The sequence below is a fragment of the Echiichthys vipera genome (assembly GCF_963691815.1).
Source record: "Echiichthys vipera genome assembly, chromosome: 2".
Taxonomy (NCBI): Eukaryota; Metazoa; Chordata; class Actinopteri; order Perciformes; family Trachinidae; genus Echiichthys; species Echiichthys vipera.
Window position 1 is genome coordinate 7,127,318 of NC_139827.1, and position 18,124 is coordinate 7,145,441.

At 41.3% G+C, this 18,124-nt stretch overlaps 1 protein-coding gene across 1 annotated transcript; it reads right to left on the bottom strand.

Moving 5' to 3' along the window:
* Nucleotides 1–33: 33 nt before the first annotated feature.
* On the bottom strand, nucleotides 34–17,633 carry sh2d3a (SH2 domain containing 3A). The gene is made up of 20 exons (XM_083937581.1): nucleotides 17,519–17,633; nucleotides 17,221–17,312; nucleotides 16,972–17,089; nucleotides 15,325–15,354; nucleotides 15,171–15,226; nucleotides 14,868–15,025; nucleotides 10,231–10,270; nucleotides 10,024–10,140; nucleotides 8,803–8,946; nucleotides 7,751–8,046; nucleotides 7,562–7,647; nucleotides 6,389–6,508; nucleotides 5,365–5,522; nucleotides 4,804–4,998; nucleotides 4,068–4,229; nucleotides 3,494–3,609; nucleotides 2,946–3,117; nucleotides 2,556–2,667; nucleotides 1,796–1,981; nucleotides 34–716 (listed from the first exon to the last, which is right to left on the bottom strand). Exons 2-20 carry the CDS (start codon nucleotides 17,308–17,310, stop codon nucleotides 523–525), a joined length of 2,550 nt encoding a protein of 849 aa, XP_083793707.1. The 5' UTR covers nucleotides 17,311–17,312; nucleotides 17,519–17,633; the 3' UTR covers nucleotides 34–522.
* Nucleotides 17,634–18,124: the final 491 nt, after the last annotated feature.

Below are 18,124 nucleotides of genomic sequence, written 5' to 3' on the forward strand. Positions count from 1 at the left end.
AAGAAAACCATTTGTCTTGTTTTGTGTGTTTACAGTATCATTTATGAGAAACTTTACATCAAATTGCTTTAGAAACAGTGAAATGACAAACACAATATCCAGTGTGGTCCCTTACAGCAGCGGCTCATGTACAAAGGCAACTAACGCTGGTTTTGATCATGTTAATGATGGAATCCCAAGAATCAAATGCAGTGGTGTGGATTAATACAACCGTGTCTGCATAACGGAAATGCACATTTTGTAAACAGATGCTAGTTTTTGGGTAAACAATTCTAGATTTTCTGAATCCACCACAGCCCTTTTTAAGGACTGCCCAGGGCTCAAACATTCAGCATATAATACATTCTTTTATAAGTTAAGTTGTCGCTTGAAAGTCTCTCCCGTCTCAACAATAAATGTGTCTTTATGTCTGTGTGATCTCAGAAATGAGATCTCTGCAGAGGCTCAACTGAAAACATTTCACTCTCTCTGGAGAAGAAAGTGCTGACTTCACCGTTCGCTTAGTGAAACAGGCCCTGAGGCTCAGATTAGAGGGTCAGGTAGTTGTGGGGTGATCTCCACGGGTTCCAGTTTATCTGAGAGGACACAAAGAATCTTGTCAAACTTGTCATAGCGCTCCTCTCTGCTGGCCTCTGCCCCCAACTGACCCCAGAACAGCCGCAGGGCGAACTCTGTCCGGAAAGCCTCCAGCAGCTCAGGGACTGGCTCCCAGCTTCCTGTTGAAGCAACGTCACGTTCAGGTCAGATACCACAAATTATGTCATTTCACAATGTACAATATGAACAGTATAGTATACTTCACACTTTTGTACTTCCTGCCAGAGCAAGAGTGTTTACTTTGTTACAAAAGGCCTCATGCAAGAGCCCCTCATCGGAACAGATTGTCCTTCAGCGGCAGAAATTAGTGATTTAAGAGAATTTGTTTGAATTCAACCATTTTCTCATACTTTTCTCTTCTTAACAAACGAAACACATGAGTTTTACCCGTCATACAAGACAGAAGTCTGCTTCTCTCCCTTCGTTTGACTTAAGAAATACAGTAAAATGCCTTAATCTGAATGAATTTGTTACGGAAATCAACTTAAATAATTAAAAAAGAATTACAAACACATACATTTAGCTAAAATGGATGTAGGCAAAATTAATCTGTATCATATCAATGTTTCAACAATCAAGAATGTTTAAATACATAGTTCATATAAACAGTAATTATTTTACTGACGTTTATTCAAGTAGCGTTATCGGCAATATGATTCACTTAAACACAACTTAATCTCTGTGTTGTCTTATAATCCTCATAAGTAAACAACACAATGTGTGTGGCGGGAAAATGTACATAGAGGAAACTCTGCATATTGTCTTTGGATTGTCAATTTGAGGTTTTGACGTAAACAAATCTTAGATTTTAGAATTGTATTGCCATATTTTGGCATTGCAACTTAAAAAAAACTGTCAGGAAATCCATTTTTTAAAACTCTTTGGTAAAGTGTGTGAATGAAACTCGCCCAACAGAGCAGCACAGTTCGCCTTATTCAGTGATTTACGGCCTTTGTTTATGCTAATTATCAAATCTCACTTACTCCTCATGAACATTGACATTCATCGGATTAACACAAGATATCCAGGACAAGTGGGACAGTTAAGAATCTGATGAATTTGACTTGAAAGATTCGTGCAAACAAACCTCACAAAGCCAGAGATTTAGCATAAGAATAGAGTGATGTTCTTGCATGAGGCCTATTATTGTCTGTAACTGCGCCTACTAACAGAGAAGACACTACGTGCATGTGTGTACCTGTGAGCAGAGTGTGTGCGTGCTGCTGATAATCCTGTGCGTGCAGCGCGGCACTGCGAGCTGATTGCAGGACATCAAAGAGAAGCTGACAGCCTCGCTCGCTGTCCTCCACCGGGTCGTCGCCCTCCATCGCCATCAGCAGAGGAACCAGGTGCGGCACAGATATGGGACCGTGGACTACAGAGTCTACGGTAAAAACATATGAGCGTGTAAGACTCAGTACATTCACTAATTAAAAAGCAGGTCTCAGTGCTCTTTGTTTTAACCTGTCTGGAGTTTTTCTCTCTAGAGCTTCACTCAATTAACAGAGTAGATTTTACTCATGAGAGTATTTTAGAGGTACTACGGGGTACAGTATGTGAATAAAAACTGTGTAAAGCCTTTTGTGGCTCCAGCGGGATCTGCATGAAGTCTGATAATTTGTCTCAAATGATGAGACAAGATCAGTTTCATCCGTGGCTTTTCTCTCTCCCTCTGTTTGATTTCATATTGGAGTCAAACAAACTGACTGCAGTTCCTATCAGTTGTTCTGTATTTCAGTTCTTTCTACACTTCAACAGCAAACACCAGCACTTACTGTACGTCCAGCTAATTTCTTTTATAATCGCAGTAGCCAGTTTTAGCTGTTTGTGCGTGGGGGCTGCATTTCCAATATGTAACCACATCTGAGTTTGAATGGTTGTATTGTACAAAAGCATCAGCCAAGTGAATGTAATATGATTTAATGATGCGTCTCCATCTCAAACACCGCGCAGCTCACCGTCTCCCTCGTTCAGCAAATTCATGAAGGGTTTGAGTTTCTTCTCAAATAAAACGGCGGACTCTGTGTGGTTCCTCCTCAGCGCTCGCCACGTCATCTCCAGTCGCATTATCTACACACACACACACACACACACACACACACACACACACACACACACACACACACACACACACACACACACACACACACACACACACACACACACACACACACACACACACACACACACACACACACACACACACACACACACACACACACACACACACACACACACACACACACACACACACACACACACCGAGAGTGTTGGAAAACTTCAGTTTACACTTTACCTCAGTTTGAATAAATAGCAAGCATATACTGTATTTATCCTAATTACACCACCTGAGGCATCTCCAGAGCCTTCATCACGGCTGAGAAGGAGTAGAGGTTGTGGGTGTGTTCTTTCAGGGCCTCAGCCACTAAGATTACTTTATGTAAAACTGTTGCCCTCTGGCTCACAGTCCCCGTGCAGCCCAGGATGTCCACTGCGATTCCCAGCGCTATAAGATGATGCCTAAAAAATGAATGGATTAGAGGTGTGAGTGGGCAGGAGAAAAAGAAGGACATATAAGTTGGGGGATGCTTTTTTTTTAACAGTTAACCCCAAAACAATAGAAGTGAATGAATTTTTTGAGTTTTTTTTAAATTACATGTGAAAGAAAAATACCCTCAAGCACGGGGCACGGTACGGATGGACAGTGTGAGTGCGTCCTCATTCAAGTCAGGTTTTGGACTTTAAGCCCGTTTTTCCCGTGGTTTATGGAACTTACCCCAGGACAGATTAAACAAAAGACATCTGCACGGCTGGAAACCACAAGTGATATGTGAGGAATTGGTTTTTTTTGCTTTATGGTTGAACCAACTCTCTAGTCCGTGTCAGCTGCATGTACCTTTCTAACAAATCCTGTCGTAGCTGGTGTCCATGTGGTAAAGTGACAAGCTCCAGCCCTGATCCGACTCCCATAATCCTCTTCTGCTCATCAGTCACTCCAACGATGTGTGCTACCTGCAGCACCACAACAACAACAACAAATCAATGACCAGTCAGGTTTTAGATTCAGTCCATTAATGATTATTCAAGCTACTCGCAGTTTGTGGGAATTTGGTCTGTTGACTTTACTGCATGTAATAAGACAGGGCCCATAATTTAAACCCATGAAAAGGGACATTTTGGAAGTGAAAGATAGAATAAAAAATGCATTATCTTTACTAACAAACTCAAGAATAACATGTCTTACGACTTAAAAGCACACCCCCTCTGAGACATGTTCCAGATTCAGCATTCAAAATTGACCATAAAGCAAATATGAATCATTCAGAATAGGGTAGTTTCCACCTATTACTTGCATTTGATTTGAACATTTGATAAGTTACACCTTTTGTTTTGCATTGTGTTTATCAGATGTGCAAGCATATAAAAAATTAAGCATATATTGGTGCTGAAGTTAAACGATTAAGAGCTACCTGGCAGTCGACACTGAGCATGTGCAGAGCGGTGGTGTTGGGGTTTGAGCGGTTGAAGAGCTCTTTGAGTGCCAGCAGGACGCTCGGCTCTAGAGGTCGGTTGTTCTCCGGCAAGAGCAGCGACTCAAACTTATCCAACTGGAAACACGAGACCGACTCCACCTGTGATGCAGTAAGAAGGATATTTTACGCTGCACTAATTTGTAAGATTAGAATCTGACCAGGAAATCTACATTCCTGTAAATAACATTATCAAGTCTGCATCATTTATCTTTATCAATGCTACATTATTGTTGCAAGGTAACACAGCTTAATAAAAATATTAGTTTCACTTTCAGTCAAAGGTTTAAGGATTAATTATTTTTGATTGATTATTATATTAAATGTTAATGTGCCATCTTGACCAACAGTCAAAAACCTCAAAGTATTCAAATTTTCCAACATAAAAAATGAATACAAACAGCAAACAGTCACATGGCCTTTAAAGAAAAGATTAGTTGTAGCTGAATATTCTTTGAATCATTTCACTGCACATTTCAAAAAGTTACCTTAACTAAACTGAATGCAGACTCGACAGCTCTGTCACTGATTGATTAAAGAGTTTTTTGTATTATAAGGAATAAAATGGGGAAGTAAAGTAGGACAATACTAGCAAAACACTGTTGTTATCCTTTATATTTACTAAAAACAGAAACAAAATTTGAAAACTATGAACAAAAAAGAAATGTATACAAACATGTGGCTTTTCAAAATGCCAGTCTTCCACTTCGTCCGCCTTCTTCTTCTGCGGCAGGAGCGGCATTTGTGATGATGCTTCATTATTCTGTGCCTCCAGGAAGCCAAAGGAAGTTTCTGTGAGGCGGGCGCGGCTCTGCCACTTCTCCTCTGCACGCAGTCGGTCCACGTGACCTTTCCGCCGGGACTGTGGTACCTGGACAACAGCAAGAGGACGTAAACTCTCCATAGAGACAGACTTATTGAGCTTCGAACAACACACCGCTCTAGAAACTCAAAGCACTTTCTGCTGACCCTACCTTCTGTTGCTGCTTTACAAAAGTATATTTCAACCCTCCCCCACCCCCAACTTCTACAACAATGACGTCACACGCAGAGCTCACATCATAGCACATGACCTCAGGCACCCCCTCGACCCATTCTTCACCCTGCTTCCTTCTGGCCGTAGAAACAGATATTTGGCCTGTGAATGGTGCCATCTACGCTATTTATACACAGGCTTTCCTCATTTCCCCAAAGACAGAAAAAGACACGAGCTGCTGATCCGTGAAGAGGTCCTTACCTGGATGACCAGCTCATCGTAGAAAGAGGAGGGGTCAACATCCCGGTCTCTGGGTGGAGGAGGGACGGCATTGCCGAAGATTGCAGAGATCCTGAGAGGTTTAGGAGGAGCTCTGGGGTGCAGCTGTCCATCTGAACCTCGCAAAGTTACACCACCACCTGCAGGGACGGAGGAGGGAGTTATGCGTCTGTGTCACGGCAGTACTTAAGTCAGAATAAAACACGGTTATCAAGATGTTGTCACCGCCCTTGTGTGTTTGGCCTTGGACTGAAATGAATCCCCTCTGATGCAAACAGAAAGGCCATAACCAGGATCTTAGAAATGTATTTCAACCACTGAACTAAAATAACTTTTGTTCTATTTAACGCTGTTTTCACATGTATTTTGTACCAGATTTTTGTCCTTTCATTAACATTTTATTTCACTACACGACATACTAAATTCTTTTATAATCCCTCTCCACACTGCCAGGAGTAAAATTATATTTGTTTTATTATAAAATGAAACTCTTGTCACATTGCTTAATCGCCTGCTGTGTGAGTGTTGTCGAAAATTTTACAATTTTGTTTTGTTGTCCATTTAAATAGGCAGCAAATAACGAATGAAATTTCCTTTTGTTTCCTGCTCGCCCGCTGTTTCTCTTGTGCTCTCTCTGTAGCTCACTTCTTCTCTCTGTTTTCTTAACAGGGTAGCGATGCTTTTGTGGAACGTTGGCAGGGGGATAAATTTAGGAACAGCTTGAACCAAAACATAAAAAACATGCGTGTCTGCAAACACACAGCATCTTGTGAAGGAATACCCCATGTTGTTATCTAAAGTAATCGACCATTATGCATACTTTTCTGGCAATTACTCCTCCTGTGAACAGGCAATGGTTTCTCACAGATGATTTTTAAATGGGCACACTGCCTTCGACAGAGCAGATGGTCCAGACAGAAGTCGTGCCGTTCAATATTTATGTGCCGTTTCTTCTTTTGAATCCATCCTTAAATAAATGATAGTTAAAAATGTGCGTGCATGTCACCTGGAAGGGACGGGCGTGTGTGTCGTGGCCGGGGGCTCAGCAGGGGCTCGCTGCCTGTGCGAAACACTGGGGAGATGGGGGCGGGGCCCGTGTCCTCCGACTGATTGTTCTGGGGAATACCTAGGTGAGGGAGAGCGACAGCAGCAAGTTGAAAGATAAGAACAACACATATCGGGTCAAAAGGATTCTGTGTTCTGATGATAGTTTTGCTCGACACATTTATACCACCACAATGATTTCTTGAAAAACAATATAGGTTGACCATGCAGGAGAGGAAGCTGACCCATAGCTCATGTCACGGTTTCAAATGTCTAGTGGAAGTCTTCAGCAGCCACGAATTCAAAGTTGTTTTACTGATATTTTATGTGTTTTACAAGCATATTAAAAAGAACTCTGCAGCTCATTTATAATCGATGTGCTAAAAGATCCTTTGTGGCTTTACTTAAAGGTTGAATATGAAAAATCTTTATTAAAAGCCACGGGGCGTTTTGAGGGGTACAGAATGAAAGCATTGCTTCTCCATAAAAAAATATATTTAGTCTGAATTAATATTTTACTTTTTTTTTGACGGGTTTGACAATGACTTTCTGTCACGTTCTGTTTACATTGTTCCAGCCAATAGTGGCCAAAATTGCGTTGCCAGGGTTGTCTGTTGTTGGGTACAGCTACTCCAGGCTTGCACTGGGTGAAATCATTATTTGTCCCAGCAGCTGAGTGACCGGAGACGGGCAAAAATGAGAGTCAATATAGGCCACTATTCACTCGATGGACTGAGATAAAGGAGTTAAACAGCATTAAAACGCACGCCCAAATCGCTACGTTTCTCCTTGATCAGTAAGTTAACTGTCAGTCAAACTCCTCTGCAATACTTGTTTTTACAGATTCACAAATAAAGCACATGATTAAACATTACATTCTGTCAACTGCCTGTAATATAGCATTTAAATACATTTAGAAGTGAATTTCACACTTCAGAGATAAGAGCTGCTCTTACAAAAATTGACCTGGCACGTAAACACAGAGGATGGGAAAGAAGAGCCCCACATTAGCCGCAAAGCAAGACGCTGCATGACAGCACAGTGGCTGGAGTGACAGCGGACTGTCTCTGGCCACAGAGCTGCTCCTGGTGGCATTAGGGGTTAGCAGTGACTTCCACTTGTGTGTTTAATGTACCAGTTCGTAAGTTGCTGTCAGATTGTGCAGACTGAAGTGAAGGCCTTCGTCCAACGTTCTCCAAGTTAGCAGGCTGACTTCCACTCCTGCCAAACATACCATTTAATTAATAAGAATATTTATTTGCATTTGTATACATGTAGTGTGTTTGAGCAGTATACATGCGTATGTGATCGGACTTCCTCCCACCTCAGCAGTGGATTGATGAGCTGCAGTGTGTCGTTGTGTGCAGAGCTGAAGCTGCGCCTTTTGTTGGCTTCTGTGTTTTTTTCTCTCCCTGCACCTCTACTATTACTACTGCTGGCGGTGCTGTCCGAATGTCGCTCGATGATGACACGCAGAGGAAGGGCCCGTGTGATTGGGTGAAAGATCACAGCGCCCGAGGCCTGGGAGATAGGCCGACGCCCGCCCACATAGAATCGGATCAGAGCGGGAACATTGTCAAAGCGATCCTCCTCAAACTGGAACAGCTCCCGAGAGTAGCCCTGTCACACAGATGGAGACACGCACATGATATATCAAGCAGAGCCTTTTACAGGGACAGTCCATCAAAAATATATCTTTTCAGAAACAGATACTCACCCCCAGAAGCTAGTTCAGATTTATTGCAGTTGACATAGTAACAGAGTCAAAAAGTTTAAAAGTCTATGGTTTTTTCAGAGTTTCAGAGCAGAGGGGGCAATAATGCAACATACAAATAGAGTATGCGGTGTGTGTGTGCGTGTGTGTGTGTGTTTGTTGACCTGTTTGCTCAGTTTGTTTCAAACACTCAACCCCTGTCACAACCCGACCGAGTGTTTTAAACATACTGAACAAACAGACCAATGGCTGGGACATATATTCTACTCCAGGTTTGAGAAATTTTCATTTATTTTTTATTGACCCTGAGTTCCCATTGGAGTCCTTTATTGTAACTGCAGTGGATCTAAGCCGACTGCAGCCGCCAAGCTACAGCCTTTTCAGAGCAACCCAGGGGGTGAGGGTTTCACAAATACATCATTTTTTGATTTGATTATCGATTCACAACATACTTTCTTTAAATGTTGAATAGTTTTTGGTTATTTTATCACTTGCTTGACTCATCGTTTTGTCTATTTTAAGGAAAAACTTAAACTATAAAACTGAGAAAAGCAAAAAAAAATCCTCCCAAAGTTTGGCATTATTGTGTAATAAATTATTTGAACAATGAATACATTATTCCCCACTAGTTGCTGCACATGGAAACACATAACAAAGCCAACCTTTTTGGGGCGAAGGATCACTCGTATGATCTTAAAGTGCATCGGCCCGTCCTTCCAAAAACAGCTCAAAACGAAGTCACCGGGAGCAGAGCTTGAGTCTCGGACCAGGAAGTCTCCGTCCCTCTCAAACAGAGACTCTGCAGCCTGGAGACAAGTCAGCAGGTTAAGTTGATTTATTAGAGGACTTTTGTATTAGACGGCATTCGTTTTTAGCTATGTGTCACTAATAAACTGGTAACTGAGTGTATGAAACTGAGGCCAACAGTCGATTAGCCTAGCTTAGCATAAATACTGGATACAAGGGGAAACAGCTAGCCTGGCTCTGTCCAAAATGTAACCAAATTTACCCCCCGGAACCTCTAAAGCTCATAACACTTGTTTGCTGTTTGCTTGTTTAATCCATATAAAAACTTAAAGTGTAATTCTGGTGCAAAATCATCCCATAGATTAAATAAGCCATCAAGACAGTTTTGTTCCCAGTATGAACTATTAACAGAGAAATCTAGTAGAGTCACTAACAGCCTGACGTGGCTAACACTGATTAGCTCGGGGCTAGCTCGTTTTAATGCCTTCACCGTACTGCCCCGAGCTAATCAGTGTTAGCCACGTCAGGTTGGTAACTGGATTTTCCCGTTAATAGTTGTTAACGAAAAAAACTGTCTTGATGGTTTATTTGATGTATGCAAGTGCCGAAAAAGACCATGGGATGATTTTGCACCTTGTAACCTCAGGTGGATGACAAAGGAAGGAAGTGTGCCAGACTTTATAGCCAATTTGAATAGGCTTCAAAGTCTGGCGCAACTTCTGTGTCAGTCAAGACGTTTTCCTATTTCTAGCATCCCAACTCCTGTGAAATGACTTGCATTCATATCAGAATTCATTCGGTCTGAGAACATTTACCAAGTCTAGAAGAGCCCCTCAATTAAATAATTTATTTCCCGTTCAGGTTAACCAGAGTGCTGTATCCAGTTTTCTGATACATTCATGGTTGGTAGGCTGATTTTGTTACCTTTGGACAGGGCCATGCTAGCTGTTTCCCTCTGTTTACAGTCTTTATGCTAAGCTAAGCTAAGCAAGGAGAGTGGTATTAATCCTCTCATCCAACTCTATGAAAGAAAGCCAATCTGTGCATTCCTCAACAGGCAATCTATTCCTTTAATGGGTGTAAAAATGTGTTATTTAGGTGTAAATAAAGCGATAGTAGTATGGTCCATTGAGCACCTCTCGACTCAGCGGTCCATGGTACCATGCGTGGCTTGTCGGGTCGTCAGTACTGAGCTTCAGCTCCTCCTCCAGCTCCTTCTTCAATGAGTCCATGTCTCTCCGTCCACCAAACACCTACAACGCACACAGCGACATAACATGTAATGTTTAGAAAAAAAATAGGAACTAGTGAGAGACGGAGAGGCTGTGTGCTTAACCTCTTACCTTCAGCTGGCTGAGGTATGCGCTGACACTCCTCCTCTTGCTGAAAAACAAGAGAGAAAAGGTGATTTGGAGCTGCTAAACTCAACCCCAGGGAGCCACAGATGACGGTGCCATGTTTTTCCTTTGAACACGAACAGTACAGAGATGGAAGGGCGCTGCCAAGGTCTGGATCTGTCATTAACACCACAGAAAACTGAGGGACTTTTAATAGCCTGCCTTCCTTCCTCCCCGAGCGTCCACCTTCCTGCCTCTGTAAACACAAGGCTAACAGATGAACATGAACACAGCGGGGCTCACAACTCATGACCCGTTCTAGCAAATCTACATCTACTACATGGGTTAACAATGTGGAACAAATATACTGCTCAGGGATCGATGGAGGGATGTGCACAAACAGAGGCGTGTGATGTTCGCTTGTTTACCCTGCTTTGACCCACTGAAGCACAACACACACACACACACACACACACACACACACACACACACACACACACACACACACACACACACACACACACACACACACACACACACACACACACACACACACACACACACACACACACACACACACACACACACACACACACACACACACACACACACACACACACACTTGATTTGTTAATTTATTTATAGAGTACATATACCCAAAAACGAATTCAGTCAATATAACAGTCATTTAAATAAAACCTTTTTTAAGGACTTTCATGAACTGTCATGAGGGATATTGATGTTTCAGTTTCATTTGCATTTATTTAACTTTATGCTTATTTTGGAGGCCTTGTGGTGCTGTTAACATAAACTTGGCCTTGTGGTGCTGTTAAAATAAACTTGTTTTCTTCATTTACAAATCCATCCCCCAGACAGCAAAATAAAAGTCTCTAAAAGTCATTTCCATTATTTACTATATTCGTTAAGTTGTATTGCCAATAGTTAGTGTAACCTATTTGATATCAATGGGATGGATAAAATATCAATATATATAATTATGTATGTCTTTGTTTCCCTCCATTAATATCTTGGTTTATTTGTTTTCTTTCCTTTTTTTTGGTTTTCAAGAAAATAGGGTTTTACAAATGTGACTGATGTTTCTTTACTAATATCTTGGTTTGTTTATTTCATTTTTATTTGGAGATGGGTAGATTTAAATAATAATAAAAAATAGGGATATGCATATGGAACATTTGCTTCATCCATTCAGTCACTATTTACTTTTTGAGTTTACACTATCATAATAATTGTTTTACGATGACTGAATAAACATCAAACAAAACAAAACCGACTATCACAGCATCTAAAATGATAACTGTTCATAAGACACACGAAATCACAGCTTTAACTTTTGTTATGAGGAGGTGCAACATCCTGTCTGAGGGGCGTTGGCCCGGGCAGCGCAACAGAAACACCTGTGCAATGTGTCTGCAGGACCACTGTTGAGAAATGCAACCTGACACCACATTTAGCAAACGTAATGTTTCAATAACATATTTTCACCAAGCTTCACCTGCCAGTGTGTAATCTGATACCTGAAAGCTAGTAGTCTATTACTTTGCATTGGTCTCGTTTGATCTAACTTCTGAGATTGTGCAATAAGCAGTTGACGTAAGCTGCTACAGGTAAGTCAGCAAGAAAAACAACACTTGAGTCACTACTTTCTACTTTAAAAAAATTCTAAAAACACTATATATATGAGATTTTAACGCTTTAATGAGTCAGAACAAACGTTATAAATGTGTTTAGAGACTACAGCACACAAGGTAAAAGCAACTTGCCTATCATCGGAAGTCTCGCGTTAACCAACGTTAACTTGAAGTTAACCGTTTTTTCAAAAAAAACGTTCTATCGTCAACGGTCAACGGTCCTACCTGTCCGTCCACCTCCTCACAGCTCGCTCAACCGGGACATGTTTTAACCGTTTTTGTGGTCCAAACTAGCGTTAACACCGTCAAACAACAGCTGTTGGGTTGAAACGTCCATACGCCGTCTCTCCCGGTCCCTCCCAGTCCCCCCTCTTCTCCTCTTCGCCCTCCTCCCTGCGCAGTTTCGGACGAGTTCCCACAAGTTCTCCGAGCTCTTCCTCTCCCCTCCCCGCCCGAGGGCCCGGTGCTGAAACACCGCTATCTCCCTGGCATTCCTCGGATACCAACACATCACCTGGCTGAAGTCAGCATTATATGGTAGGTCGCTGCACACAGTTGGTATGTCCCCATAAATACCACATATGGTACTGGTTTAGTACCTTCAAACGGTGACTAACGTTTTATTACACACGCTTAAAAACATTACCCGACACACTTGGGTCAGAACTAGTTCTAGTGAGCCTAATTCAATTCAATTGCCACACCAATTCTTACTGTTGTGTCTTTGAATAATGTATTATATTTTAATTACAATTTACTAAATGTTTCCATCCATAAGCACTCGTTTAAAAAGCGGTTTCTAATTGATTTTGCGACCGCGCATTAATATTCATCTGTTGTGCGGTTCGGTGTTTATCAGTTATTTCACCTGGTTTCGAACGCGTCTCAGCCAATCACAGCGCAGGACCGGAACTATCTCCCCCACTGAGCCCCACATGTTTAGTTTAAGACCTTTTTAGTACATTCAGCACTTTATGACTGGTGAGAGGAGATGTGCCTGAACTTGACGGCCAGCCTCCATTTGTACACTTAAAGGAGGCCTACTTGGCAGTTGAATAATTATGTATGAAAGGAAACAACCTTTACAGCTAGATTTAATGGCTGGTTCACCCAAATTACAAAAACACACAGCAGTTTTGCACAGTTACCTATTTTAGTATCTAGCCATGAAGATAATTACGTTTTATGTGCAGTGAAAATTAACATAATAAAATCCAACAGCAGCGACATCTGGCACAGGTGTAGGGCCCAAACCAGAGCCTCTTAAATTAATCTTGTTGGAAGCAGTCCAAGCTTCAGTAAATAAATATAAAATCTGCAGGGAGTTGCTGTTAGAAAATATAACCGCATGGTTTAATGTTTTTTTCTAATTGGCAGACAATTAATTGGCAACTGTTTTGATAATCAAAGTGAATTTTCGGTGTAAAATCATCGCACGGTCTTTTTCAGCACTTTCATACATCAAATAAGCCATCGGGACATTTTCTTTTTTGTATAACAAATATTAACGGAAAAATCCTAGACAGTCGCTAACAGCTGAATGCAGGTAACACTGATTAGCTCGGGGCAGCACGGTGACGGCATTAAAACAGGTTTTTTAACCACTAATACTGCTCAAAATAACACTAAACCTTTGCAGCAGCAGGAAAAGAGTCCCTACACATAAAACGAGGCACCAATGGGCTCCTTCCTTTGGCATTCACTTTGGTAATCGTCATGAATGGACTTTACTATGAGAGGAGCTGGTACAGGTGCCAGTTGGTAAGTCTTTCAAAACACTCTTTTAATAAACTCCGGGTTAACTAGCTACGTTGTTGGTGCTTCGTTTTATGTGTAGGGACTCTTCTCATGCTACTGCAGAGGTTTGGTGTTATTTTGAGCATTTTCAGTGGTTCAAAAACCCGTTTTAATGCGTCCACCGTTCTGCCCCGAGCTAATCAGTGTTAGCCACGTCCGGCTGTTAGCTACTCTCCAAGATTTCTCCATTCATAGTTTATGCACAGAAAAAAACGGCCCTAATGGCTGATTTGATTTATGTAAGTGTCGAAAAAGACAAATGAAAATTAACATTAGCAGCAGAGGTCTCAGGCTTGTTGGAAGCAGTCCGAGCTTCAGTAAAAAAATATAACGTGTAGGAAGTTGCTTTAAGAAAATAATTGCATGCCTTAATGTTTCTATTTCACTGGAAGCATAGGCAACTGTTTTGATAATCAATGAATTGCCTGCGTCAGTTTTCCAAGCAGAAATGCCACATATTCCCTTTTTCTGTACTTTATCCCACTCCCATCAGACAAAAGAAGCCACCGAAACTGGAACGCTGTTTCTGGAAAGACAAATTGCCGTTGAGCTTTTCAAATGTAAATTTTCAGAGCTTTCACTTTCAGCTCCACAAACTGAACTTCATTCACTCCCATTTTACTGTGATGGCAGCAGAAATCTCAAGTTTTGGTGTCCCTTAATTAGAGCAGATAAAACTAAAACAATCTGCATGGTTTATGTGTTAATAGCACTAGGGATAGAGTGAAAATGAACATGCCTTTTTGTAAGTTTAGTTTAACTGGCCCTTTAATGCTGAAAAGAAGCACCCATTAAACCTTCTCTTTTTAAAGGCGTTTTTAAGATTAACAACTTCCAAACACACACACACACACACTGGCCTCGACCGCTCATTGGGGGAAGTGTGACCAAAATATCAAAGTCCTAAGGTGTGTTGTTTGTTATGTTAGTCATCAAAAAGCAGCTGTTCTCTTGGTCGATGAAAGTAAATAATACTTATTATACATATTAATAATACATATCCAGAAAGGCATTTCATTCATATTGTCTTTTCAGCCTATTTATAGACAAGTGAGTAGGCCCTTCACCTTTCAAACTCTGACTTTTTATGAGGGCCGAGTTAATTATTAGCCAAACATGAACCTGGAGAAAGTGGATCTCTCTCTCTCACACACACAGGAGGGCACACACACACACACTCATTGTGTGTGATCTTACCTCCGTTTGCTGTCCTGACAGCGCTCCGCCTCACTGATAGTGTTGTCCTCGTTCAGGGGGCGGAGCTGAGAGCAGGAGGCAGAGAGGCGGTGTTTTTTATCAGCGCGCTGGAGGCGGGGCAGGACACTCTGGCGAAACAGATCCTTCCTTGGCTTCACCTGCAGGAAATGGGAGAGACCCAATAGTGTGCTGCATCCTGGAGCTGATGTTTGAATTGTCTTATTATAAAAAAAATTAAAAGTGGCCGAATGTGTTACAGGTAACGTCGACTGTCTTTTGATGCTATGTATTAAGTGGTCTCACCAGATCCATAGACGAGCCCAAGGAGTATTTCCGGCTCACCCTGCGCTCCACTCCACCTGAGAGGACAAAAGGACATTTTTAAAGGACTAATTAGACATATTGGGAAAAATGTGTAATTGCTGTCTTGCAGAGTTAAAGAAGAGGTGATCCGTACCACTTTTAGGTCCAATCGTTGAATATGAAGCTGAAACAAACAAGTTATAACATCTCAATTAGTGGATTTTAAAGGTTCAAACTATTCCTTTAATTGGTGTGCATGGATACAATCTGTATATATGTTATGCAAGACATTGTTTAACTTGTGTTATCATCACAAGATCTCTACATTTTCACACTTGACTTATTCAACTTCTTTAAATTACACTTATGAGGAACAAGGCAGTAAACATCTTAAATAAAGTAAACATATAACATTTTGACTTATGAACAGGCGTGTACACAGTGTAAACTCTAAGCATGAATGATTTCAACAGATACAGCTCTCTGCAAGATGAAAATATGACAAAGATAAGAGTTTATTTTTAGGTTTGTTTCATAACACAGGAACACACCAGCATCTTGAATAAACTAATACCCAAGATGAGCATGAAAACAGAAATCAAGAGCAAATAAAACTTAGTCTGCACTCAAACCTCAAGGGTTTTGAAACTGTGTGTTCTTGTAACAATATGTCACTGTGTACTAGCACTGAATGAAATATCAAAATATTTTTGTCCATTATCGCTTTAGCTTGGATATTTTGTCAGTTTCCAACCGTGGCTGATAAATACCGAAGCTGGTATCAAATGTCTGGTCGGATTCATGAACTTCTTCACCTAATGTTTCGACTTCAGACCATGTAATTTAAGCAAAGTTATTGTACAGATGCCGGTCAAGACAGATGTCCGTCCTCCACAGAGCTGGGTCTGTCTGACGTTCCTGCCTGTTATAGGGAAGGTTTTTGTTGCCACCGTACTCTATGGGGGAATTGTTGGGTTTATGTTTATCATAGAGCATGGTCTTTACCTAGTTTGTAAAGTGTCCTGCGATAACTTCTGTTATGATTTGGCACTATAAAAAAAATTGAATTGTTACATTAGCATTTGATATCTATAAAGAAAAACTAAGCATCGGCACAGCGCTGCTCTGAGCTAAATGATAACGTCAACATGCTCACAAAGAAAGAGTTAACCTGTTTGTGAAAAGCATGTGTACCGTGTACCCAATCTTAGTTTGCTTATTATCATAGAAACACAAAGTACAGTTGAGGCAGATGGGAATGTCATTAGTTTTGCAGGTGTTTGGTCATGAAACAAAGACTTGGACACATTTTGACGTGATATTGGAGCTAAAGGAAATGTCAGGGCACCATCAGGTAGTAAATCTCTTCTTTTTTCATGAAGGAAATTTAAGGGCACCATTAAATTGATTACAATTCATACTTCGGGGACTTGAATGTCTGTACCAATTTCATGGAAATCCATCAAATAGTTGTTGAGATATTTCATTCTGGATATTTCAAACTGGCATAGAGCCACAGCGTCATACCCACTCCTGGATATAAATATGTATCACACTGATACAAAATCCTCCAAACCGATGTTCAGTGAGAAACTATGCTCCACTATTATGCATTACATTAGAGAAAACTCTTTATAGCCGTAAGACAAAAGCTTCAGTGTCAGTGGTTCTAGTCCCAACTTTGTAGGGCCTGGATTACAGTAGAATAAGTTTCCACTTGATAATCATTTGATAAGAATATTTAGTGATTAAATAGTGATTTCTTGTCCAGCCCTTGTGTGCATGTGTGTATGAATGTCACCAGAGTGTGGGTCCAGTCTCTGTCGGTGTCTTGAAAGTTGATTGAGAATGGTTTCTCTGTGTGTTGCATCCTCTACCCCTGAATCTTTCAGCTCTCCATCTGTTACACTCAGCAAACCCTGCAGGGGAAAGAAACAGAGAGAAAGGAATAAAGACAAGTAGAGGGGTATGGAGATTGAATCACAGAATAAAAGAAAGAAGATATCAACAAGCACATGCAGATTCATTTCACACATACATACATACGTACCTCCAGACCATAATATTCACTCTCTAGTGTCTTGGTGTACTGGGGCAGGCCGATCTGTTTCAGCCACCAGGCGATGGAGCGATTATTCATGTCTTAACCACAGAAGGAGATACTGATTACATACCAACAAACATGCACACATGCGTGTTTGTACATGTTTTATCTGCACAAGCTTCTTAGTAAAATACTAATGAAAGAGTAGTCTGGCGTCAGCTTTCTTTAAATCAGCCAACTAGACACGCAAGCAGAGAGCTCTTGTGTTGTTTGCCTTGCAGCAGCTACAGTATGTAACACCTACCTGTTTGCAGGGTCCACTCAGGCACTCAGGGGTATTACTTCTCTCTTTCTCCTTGTAATATTTTATCTCATAGTGCCTCTATCCTTTCTTACTTTCCATCTGTTTCCCTTCCTTCTTTGCAGCTGCTCTCACCTGAGTTTGTAACCTCTGCCATCAAGTCTCTTACTTTCTGTTTGCGGTAACAGTGAAAGCCCGCTCCCCCTCAAACATGCAGGGTCTCTCAAAAAGCCAATCAGATCGTACAGTGGGCACACAGTACCCCACAGACAACAGCAAATAGCAGTGCAGGGATTAGCATGAGCTCTCAGGAGGTGGGGAGCGCAGGTTGAGGCATGTCAGGAGAGAGATCGAGTTCAGAAAAACAAGAAGAGGGGGATAGGAAATAAGGCAGCTGTCAACTTGTCAAGTTAGAGATAGGCATGCATGCACGGTGGAGTGTCTTGCAAACTCTCTATCCAGGCAGCACATTAGGAGGTACAGTATCTGCAGGATTAAAATGTTATATGTATAAGGCTGACACCTAGTGGTGAAGTAAAGAGAGACAGGCCTTTTCTCAGGGTGATTTAAAGAGGCACTGCACCAATTTACAACATCAAATTACTCATT

Coding starts and splice junctions, on each gene's coding strand:
- sh2d3a (XM_083937581.1), bottom strand. CDS start 17,310: ATGAATAATCGCTCCATCGCCTGGTGGCTGAAACAGATCGGCCTGCCC. Junction 3,610..4,067: donor TGCTCAGTGTCGACTGCCAG/GTAGCTCTTAAT, acceptor GTGGTGCTGCAG/GTAGCACACATCGTTGGAGT. Junction 717..1,795: donor CGCACACACTCTGCTCACAG/GTACACACATGC, acceptor TTGCTTCAACAG/GAAGCTGGGAGCCAGTCCCT.